The sequence below is a fragment of the Mus caroli genome, chromosome 13 (assembly GCF_900094665.2).
Source record: "Mus caroli chromosome 13, CAROLI_EIJ_v1.1, whole genome shotgun sequence".
NCBI classification, from domain to species: Eukaryota; Metazoa; Chordata; class Mammalia; order Rodentia; family Muridae; genus Mus; species Mus caroli.
In genome coordinates this window covers 20,658,491-20,667,999 of record NC_034582.1, presented here as the reverse complement: position 1 = coordinate 20,667,999, position 9,509 = coordinate 20,658,491, and the positions used below count along the sequence as shown (strand labels likewise).

Here is a 9,509-nt window from a genome sequence, read left to right as displayed (position 1 = left end):
CCTATAGGAGGAACAACAATATGAACTAACCAGTACCCCCAGAGCTCATGTCTCTAGCTGCATATGTAGCAGAAGATGGCCTAGTTGGCCATCACTGGGAAGAGAGGCCCCTTGGTATTGCAAACTTTATATGCCCCAATACAGGGGAATGCCAGGGCCAAGAAGTGGGAGTGGGTGGGTAGTGGAGCAGGGCGGGGAGAGGGTTTAGGGAACTTTCGGGATAGCATTTAAAATGTATATAAAGAAAATATCTAATAAAAAAGAAAAAGAAAAAAAAAAGGTGTCCTCAGAACTTTACATGTATGGCATGGTGTGCACACTACACACACACACACACACACACACACACACACACACATGAAAAGAGAAGAAGACTAGGACTGTAGCTCAGTGGTACAGTGCTTAATTACCATGCATGTGAAGCCCTGGGTTTGATCCCCAGCAGTGCAGAAAGAGGCTGTGGCTTGGCATGGTAGTTCAACAGCATTCAGGAAGCTAAGGCAGGATTATCTCCATGAGTTCAAGGCCAAACTAGGCTACATGGTGAGACCTTATCTCACAAAAAGAACAGGGCTGGGGATACAGCTAAGTGACAGAGTGTTTGCCTAGCATCCACTGTAACAGAACTTTCCCCTGATTGGATAATAAAGACAACAAGAAGCCAATGGCTGGGTGAAAGGAGGAGATTAGCCTTCCGTTTCTGAGAGAGGAAGAGGGACACAGAAGGGAGGAACAGCCTTTTTTGTCTGGCAAGGTGGAAGCAAGAAGACCAGGATGTAGACTTGGAATGGTTAGATCTGGTGGTGGATTCTGCCACTGGAATATTTCCAACTTAGAATAGTTGATGAGTTTAGGACAATAGAGTCCACCAGTAGTGGTTGTGTTATCTGTTGAGTCTAAACTAAGATTGTCTGGTGTTTTCAATTCACCACAATTCAGGTGGGCCAGAGGGAAAGAATTTAGCTGGGGCAGAATTTGGCCAGGCTTTGGAGCGGGAAGACTGGACAAGGACCAAGCTCCAGGGGAGAGGTAACCAAAGCTTGCCTCTGGGATCAAGAGAGCGAATTCCGAGCTCTAGAGAGAAAGAGCTGACATTTGTGGGAGAGGTGTTGGCTAGGAAAAACACACGGTCTTGATCTCAGTACTGGGCTGGGAACAGACAGAGACCATGGTGCCTAGCCGCCCACAGTGTGGACTGTTTTTTTATAATTACATGCTACATCTACTAAAACGTGGTGGGTTCAGTCTCCATAGCACAAATAATAATAATAATACAAGAGAGCAACAATGTGCCATGTAGACCCATAGATCTAGAAGGAAGCTGGCTTTTCATCAAATTCATTTAGAGAAAAAATTTATGCGGTCAACTAATAATCCTGTATGATTTTTGTGACCAAGCTAGTCAGAATCAAAAGATTTAAAAACAAAACAAAACAAAACAAAACAAAACTGGGAGGCCTTTTCTCATGCAATCATCTCCTTTGTCAGCCAGGCATGGGAATACAGGTGCCTATAATCCCAGAACTTGTGAAAGGGTCAAAAGGTCATCAGGAGATTAAGGTCAACTTTAAATACATAGCAAGTGTAGTAATAGCCTGAGCTGTTTGAGAAAGCAAGCAAGCAAACAAACGGGCAAATGCACTGTATGTTCACACTAGAGAAGGGGGAGGATATAGACATGACACCGAATAGATTCAAGCAGTCACATCGCTGTCACCTCCACATCCGCAGACCAGTAGACAGAGCAACCCTCGGGAGCAACCGGTATGACCACACCTTTTACCTCTCAGCCGGCCATGGGGTTAACCTTGTAACTGGATGAATGTAAAAACAGTTGCAGAGCACTCTACACTGTTAAACCAAGGCAAACACTGGATTCTCATTTGTCTGGACACCCAAAGTTACACCATCCTTATCCTCTACTTAAAGAATAAACTCTGACTAAATTAGTAAAGTGAAATGCTACCCACTATCACTGAAGCCAACCTCTTTCAAACTGAAAGGCTCTGTCCAATTGCTAATCTTACAACTGCTACACGATTCACAAAAGAATCCTTAGTAATTATTTGAATTACAAACCAAATATCTGACCTTAATGAACGCTGTATTTGTTTGTTTGTAGTTTGTTTTAGACAGTGTTTTGTGTATCCCAGGCTGGCCTGGACTTCCCTAAGTCACTGAAGATGACCTTGAATTCCTGATCCTCCTGCCTTTGGCACCCAAATGCTAAGGTGACAGGAAGGTTACAGGCATGCTACCACTCTCAACTGGGAGCTGAGGAGCCTAGGACAGGAAGCTAAAAGAAACCCCAGTTTATCATGGTGCCACTGTAAGCCTTCTTGGCCCTGACACAAAGCACTCAATCTGACAGTACAAACAAACAGAAACCACCGAACATGGAGGATACGCACGGCTGCCATCGATCAGGGCTGAGGTCAAAGGCACACTGAGCTCTTGTGTCTGGGGAGAAACAACAGCTACAGGTGGCTGGTTGACTCTTGCAGCTGTGAGACAAAAAAAGACAGCTACTTAGCCTACACTGCACAGACACACACAAAGGTACCCTCTTTCTAAATGCTAATTCTAAACATCTTGTAGAGGTCTTCACACACATACCCGCTGCCCCTCTCCTCCCACACACACCTCCCTGGGCCTCAACTGTGGGAAACTCCCCAAACTGTCAAACCCCTCCTGTGGATTTTGAGCTTGTCTGTCAGTCTACAATTCTATAGGTAAAGCCAGACTCAAGGGGTAAGTCATACAATGTGTACTGTGGTTACAGAAAAGCAAGGCTAGATTGCAGGGCTTTATCTATCCCAGGAGTAGTGATCTGAATAGGTTTGGCCTCCAGAGATTCATGTGTTTCAATGCTGGGCCATAGGGAGTGGCACTCTTAGGAGGCGTGGCCTTATTGGAGGAAGTGTGGTCTTGTTGGAGGAAGTACATCACTGTGTAGGCAGTGATGGATACCTCTGTGAGGAATCCTATGCTCAAGCTCTGCCCAGTGTGGAATAAGAGCCTCCTCTGGCTGCCTGCAGAACACAGTCTCTCCCTGATGCCTGCAAATCAAGATGTAGAACTCTCACTTCCTCCCTTACCTTGTCTGCCTATAAGCTGCCATGCTTCTCACCATGATGATAACGAACTAAACCTCTGAAACTGAAAATTTCAGATTAAATCACCAATGAAAAGTCCCTTGGTTATGGTGTCTCTTCACAACAATGGAAACCACAACTAAGAGATGAGCGTAGCCTCCAATTCACTATGCATAACCTTTTAAAGTCCTAGTCCCCCTGTCTGGGCCTCCCAAGTGCTAGAATCACAGGGTGAATACAAGTGTATTCAGTGCTGGGCAAGAACTCTGCTAACTGAGCTACATTCTCAGACCATGAATAGCATCTTAAATCTTTGATTGAAAGTACTTCCACCATCCCTAGACTTCAGCTGTATTAAGTAGACTATGGAAAAGCTTCTGGCCACCAGAGAGAGGGGTAGGAGGTGGAGCTTCTGCTAACATGCTGATGCAGGCTAATGGCTCGGCTGAGCTGATGGGTAAGTGGAAACCGGGAGCCAGGACATAGGTAGAGCAGAGTGTATCCACCGGGACTGAAGGTCACCTGCTCTAATCAATCCACACAAATACACTGAATTATGACCCAGGGATGGGCTTGCTAATCAGCCCATGACATACATGTGCCTCTGATTCTTTAGGTGCACAGATGAATGCATTTTGGAATAGCCATGCTCCTATATGAAAGCTAAATCATGAGGAAAGAAAGTGGACAGAGTAAGTGTTAGACAGGGAGGGCCAAGGTACCGTTTGTTATCATTCAAGAAGAGCAAGCAACTTCCTGGTATACGTGAGTGGCCATGTCAAGAGAATACTAGAGTTATTAAAAAAAAAAAAAAAAAGCAAAAGGAAACAAAAAGACCAAACCTAATCCCTGTACATTTTCTCTACAATGGTGCCTGTGGTTGTTTAATGAGAACAGCTTCCAAAGGCTCATATAATTGAATGCTTAGTCACCACAGAGTGGAACTGTTGAGAAGGATTAGGAGGTGTGGCCATGTTAGAGTGGGTGTAGCCTTGCTGGAGGAAGCCAGTGTGTGACTGGGGGGTAGGCATTGAGGTTTCAAATGCCTACACCTGGCCCACCTCTCTTCCCTCTCCCCACCTGCCACCTTGCCTGCCTACCTGCTGCCTGTGGGTCAGGATGCAGAGCTTTCAGCCATTCCTCCAGCACCACACCGTGCCTGCCTGCCTGCCTGCCTGCCTGCCTGCCCGCTGCTGCCATGCTCCCTGCCACAGTGATAATGACCTAAGCCTCTGAATCTGAAAGCAAGCCCTTAATTAACTGCTTTCCTTTATAAGAGTTGCCTTATGAGAGTTGGTCACGGTGTCTCTTCACGACTACACAAGTCTAACTTGTATAAATAAAAAATAAGGGCTGGTGAGATGGTTCAGTCGGTAAGAGCACCCGACTGCTCTTCCGAAGGTCCAGAGTTCAAATCCCAGCAACCACATGATGGCTCACAACCATCCGTAACGAGATCTGGCGCCCTCTTCTGGTGTGTCTGAAGACAGCTACAGTGTATAATAAATAAATCTTTAAAAAATAAATAAATAAAAGCATTTGTATTAAAACATTGTCTGGTCCAAACTCCAAAAGGCAGTCCAAATATCCAGAAATGAGCTCAACCTGAAATGAGATTTCTGGTGGTTAGGTAGAAGCCAGCATTCCTCGGGAACTTGGGAAGCCAGTTCCCCTCTACCAAAAGGCACCTTTACCTCTGGCAGAAGGGGCATATGGTTTCCTGTGGTCCCTACCAGCATATCAAAGCCCATGCTGGCTTCTAGGCTCCCTCAGTATCTCCAGTAAAGTCTTTCCTCTTCACCATTCCATGGGTCAGTCATGTCATCAATCTATTCCTCCATGTCATCCAGGTGCCAGAACTTGAGACTAGCACAGCCAAGATGCCATTCTCCCAACAGACTCACCTGGCATAACCGTGACATTCACATAGCCTTCTCCAAATGCATTCTCACTAGAAACGGCCACTCTGAAGGCATAGAGTCCCACAGATAACTGCAAGGTGAAAACCGACAAGTGAGCAGCTGAAGACAGGGGCATCTGCCTCCGAGAAAAGCCTACAATGCCCCAAAGGCTTGGGAGAAAGCTTCATTTTAGTCTGTCTAGGACTGCTATACATTTGAGAGCTGCACTCAAAGATACTAAGTTACCTACAGAGACCTTTTGCTTAGTAACAGATGTCACAGACTTCAAATCAGCCAAGGACAGCAGCCCTCAGATGGGCATGTATGGAATCATGCTGGACTTGGGTTTTTGTGGAGGGGGGGTGAGTCAGTGCTGCAAGTGAGCCCAGGGCCTCACATATGCTCAGCAGGGACTCTACACTGATCAGCAACAGGGTCTGGAGTCACAGATTTCTAACACGTGTTACTGCGTACCACACTTGGAGAAATAGCTCAGACACACAGCAATGATGTGAGCTGGTAAGGCACTGGGATTGGTACAGCCTTGAACAGGAAGACATTCACCTCATAAGAAACCAGACCTCGTGGTTCCTCTTGGAGCCAAGGAAGTGGTATGTGTCTTCTTGTGTGGAGCAGTATTTGACAATCTAAGCACCTTGTAAACTAGAATGGAACATACCTGGTGGACACCTGAGATATCCTTAACACTGTAAAGACTGAAAGAATTAGACCCAGGCTTTGAACCTATCACACATCATGTCCCCAACCTCCAGCCTCTTTCTCCAGAGCTGTTATTTTGAGCAATTTAAATGAAGAAAGGCTACTGAATGTCTCCTCATTTAATCATCCATCTGCCTGATTAAGTTTTATTTAATTATAAGTTTCTGATTTTTTTTTTTGAAATGGGAAATCTGATTATGTCATCGAGGCTGACCTTGAACTTCTAGGATGAAGCAATCTTAAAAGTGAGGCAAAAAGATTGCCTGTCTTCTTTATCCACTCTTAATCCTAAAAGAGGGAATTCTGCATTCAACAGCCAAGACTTTGCTCACTGGAGTCTGAGCTGTGCAACCTGCCTTGTTACTTACTTGAGAGAGGTGAAGAGTCGGCTTGTTTTCTTGTTTGATTTTACCTTGGAAGTCTACTGGGTGGTTCATTAAACTCCATTCATAGGAGTAAGTTGTATCTGAGGGAAAAATCAGAAACACTAATGCTTATCAGATCTGAGAGGTCACCTTACAACCCTAAGGAGGTGAATGCTTTAAATCAACAGCATCAACAGCCTTAGAGACACAGAGCTCTGCTTCCAAGGCTCATCCCAGAGAGGAATCTCGGGTCTCTGTGCTTTTGCAAATGAAGAGAAACAAACACAAAAACAAACTGATAATGAAAGTACACAAATGATAGAAAATAGGGACTAAAAATTAAACCTCCCCAACTTTACTATTAGCATTTGAAAGCCTTCCTTCTGGGCTCTTGCCAACACCTGGTTATCCATATAATTCCTTCTTGTTGTTGTTTTGAGACAGGCTCTCACTGTGAGCCCTGGCTGGCCTGGAGCTCACTATATAGTAGACTGAAGTGTCTTCAACCTCACTAGGTCCGAATGCCTCTGCTTCCATAGTGCTGAGATCAAAGGTGCGGAGAGCCACACCCAGCTCTACACACACTTAAACTGTATAATTCACTGTATCTTTTCTCCTTTTGATGAAAAGCAAAAGCCGGGTGGTGGTGGCTCATGCCTGTAATCCCAGCACTTGGGAGGCAGAGACAGGTGGATTTGTGAGTTCGAGGCCAGCCTGGTCTACAAAGTGAGTTCCAGGACAGCCAGGGCTACACAGAGAAACCCTGTCTCGAAAAACCAGAAAAAGAAAAGCAAATAGGTTTCAGCTCACTTGATTTTTATAGAGTTTGTTTAAAGACACAGTGTTACCTAAGCATCTCTTGAACTTAAGTTGTCTGAAGCCTTTTGGTAGCAGGGTAGTGTCTCAGCTCATCTCAAGGACTGAGAGGCAACTGACAGGCACGACTGCCTCTGTGTATGAAGTTTTGACCCATGAGACCTGAGTGAGAATCAAGCTGAGAGGTTGTAGGGATGGCTCAGGAATAGTGGGCCACTGGGTGAAGGGAAGGCAAGCACTTACACCTTGGCACTGTATTTAAATGTCTGTGTGGGATATTGTGTGTGTGTGTGTGTGTGTCTGTGTAAGTGTAGTTGTGTCATGGCATGTATGTAGAGGTCAGAAGACAGCCTCGGGTGTTAGTCCTCTACTTCCAACCTGTTTGAGATGGGATCGCGTGCCATTCACCTCTGTAAGGGCCAGGCTGGTTAGTCTATTGCTTCCTCCCATTGCGCCATAGGAGTGTTGGGATTATAGATACATGCTGCCGTCTGGGGATCTGAACAGATCCTCAAGCTTCTGTGGCAAGCACTTTGTCCATGGTACCTACCTGGCCCCTGAACATTGTTGAGCAGTTGGTCTCAAGTATTTTGAGAGCCTCTCAGCTATGTTGTTAAAACTACAGCATTTGTAAGCAAGTCTCCCACTGCATGTCAATCCCTCTCCTCACAGTGGAATCTTCCTGGCCTCCGTGGGTTGTCACAGACAGATTGCGATCTTAATGTGGCAACCCTTCCTCTCTGATATAACATCGTGTCCTTCCAACCTGACCAGTTAAAGATTATGAACTATATGTAACTTCCTAGACAGCTACTGCATTTATGCTACCTCAGTAAAACTTGACCAACCTCCACTGTGGAATGCTGTGGGGAAAAGGCATCTAAATCTAGTCCATGGTCTGTAGTGACCTGCCCTGGGAGAGAATGCCTGAGCTCTATCAGTCTCTGAGTCACATAAGAATAGCAGACTCTCACCTGCAGGGGGCGCTGGTTCAACAGAGGCCTTCAGTTCTGCTTCTCTGTCTGGTAAGGTTAGTACTAGGTTATCTCCAGCAGACACAGCAAGCGCCTTTACTAAAAAAGTTCAATAGAACAGTGCATACCATTATCCAATACAGTATTTACCATGTCTCTATAAATATACCCGTTCTTAGAATGACCACTCCTCATGTAATTTTACCTAAGGCGCCCCACCTTGGGCCAGTATGCTCTGTTATGCTACAAGATAAGCTTTGCAAGTTTAAAACTTCCTACAGGAGTTGGCACCAGGAAGAAAATACCCATCCAGAACGAGCCGGTGTGTTGGGTGACAGTTTTACCAGTAGGTGAAGGACTACTGTTTTCTCTGTTGTGACCAGCTTTTTTCCTGACTCCCTGGTGAGCAGTCCTTCCTTACAGAAAGGTCAAGAGTGTTCATAAGTAGCCGGGCGTGGTGGCGCACGCCTTTAATCCCAGCACTCGGGAGGCAGAGGCAGGCGGATTTCTGAGTTCGAGGCCAGCCTGGTCTATAAAGTGAGTGCCAGGACAGCCAGGGCTACACAGAGAAACCCTGTCTCGAAAAACCCAAAAAAAAAAAAAAAAAAAAAAAGAGTGTTCATAAGTGTCTCAGTGTCATTAGCCACGCTGCTTGGATCCGGGAACTCCTTATAAGTGGCTGCTAATGGCCTTGCTCTTGGAGCTTTTCCAACAGGAAATCCAGGCAAGCTCAGTATGAGAAGGTAATTTAACTCCAGCAGCAGCAGGGACATTCACTCTCACCAAAAGCAGTCACCGGCTAATGCAGCAGAGCTCATTCACTGTACAACCTGAACGCCATCGATAGCGTCCTACCATGGCTTCGGAGGTTTGCCTCAACTGGGCATTCGTTTCACTGTCATTCATAATTTGGTTCAGAAAAACACTATTTGAATTGAGTTTTCTGCGACTCTGGCCCCTCCTGTCCCCATCCAAGCTTATCAAGATCTGTGCCGTTCTCAAAGATACCCCGATATTCTGATATCACCATTGGCAGCCAGGGACCCCAAACCCAGGGCCGTTTCTCTTCTCTACACAGCTTCTCTCTCACCACAATCCTCTTCTCACTGAAGTTCAGGAGCAAAGTCAATAAATTGGAGGTTAGGGAGCACCAGGGAATCAAAACCGAGTCGGACCAGTTCTCGGTGCATCTCCAATACCAGTCAGGTTTCAAATGTGGCTGAAGCTTCATGGTGGGCGGGGTGTGGCGGTGGTATTACTATTATTTGATACAGAATCTTGTACAGTCCAGGCTGGTCTCTTATTCCGTATGTAGTCAGGGGTGATCTTGAACTCCTGGTCCTCCTGCCTCCATTTCCCGAGTGCTGGATGACAGACTTGCACCTTCACGCCCACCTACACCCTTTGAAATGAGCTGTAGCTATAGCCACCCTCATATTCAAGTTGGTGTTGGAAGCATTAACCCCCACGGGCCTTCTGGACTTAGTCTGTCTTGTATCTAATTTTCTTGTCGCTGTAACAAAAATGCCTGGCAGAAGCAACTTGAGGAAGGAAGGGTTTATTTTTCTCACAGTGTGGGCAGGTCCAGTCCATCTGAGGCAGCAGGAGCGGGAGGCGGCTGACCACGCCGCGTCTACA

The 9,509-nt window shown here is 46.0% G+C and overlaps 1 protein-coding gene across 1 annotated transcript in view; it reads right to left on the bottom strand.

Annotated features, from left to right (window-relative positions):
* Positions 1 to 9,509, bottom strand: part of Kiaa0319 (KIAA0319 ortholog) — a 63,904-nt gene that overhangs the window by 38,429 nt on the left and 15,966 nt on the right. Inside the window, exons 5-8 of the mRNA XM_021180546.2 lie at positions 7,872 to 7,970; positions 6,085 to 6,182; positions 5,000 to 5,087; positions 2,412 to 2,504 (exon numbers count right to left, since the gene is read on the bottom strand). Of these exons, the coding sequence (XP_021036205.1) occupies positions 2,412 to 2,504; positions 5,000 to 5,087; positions 6,085 to 6,182; positions 7,872 to 7,970 (378 nt within the window). The remainder of the gene's footprint in view (positions 1 to 2,411; positions 2,505 to 4,999; positions 5,088 to 6,084; positions 6,183 to 7,871; positions 7,971 to 9,509) is intronic.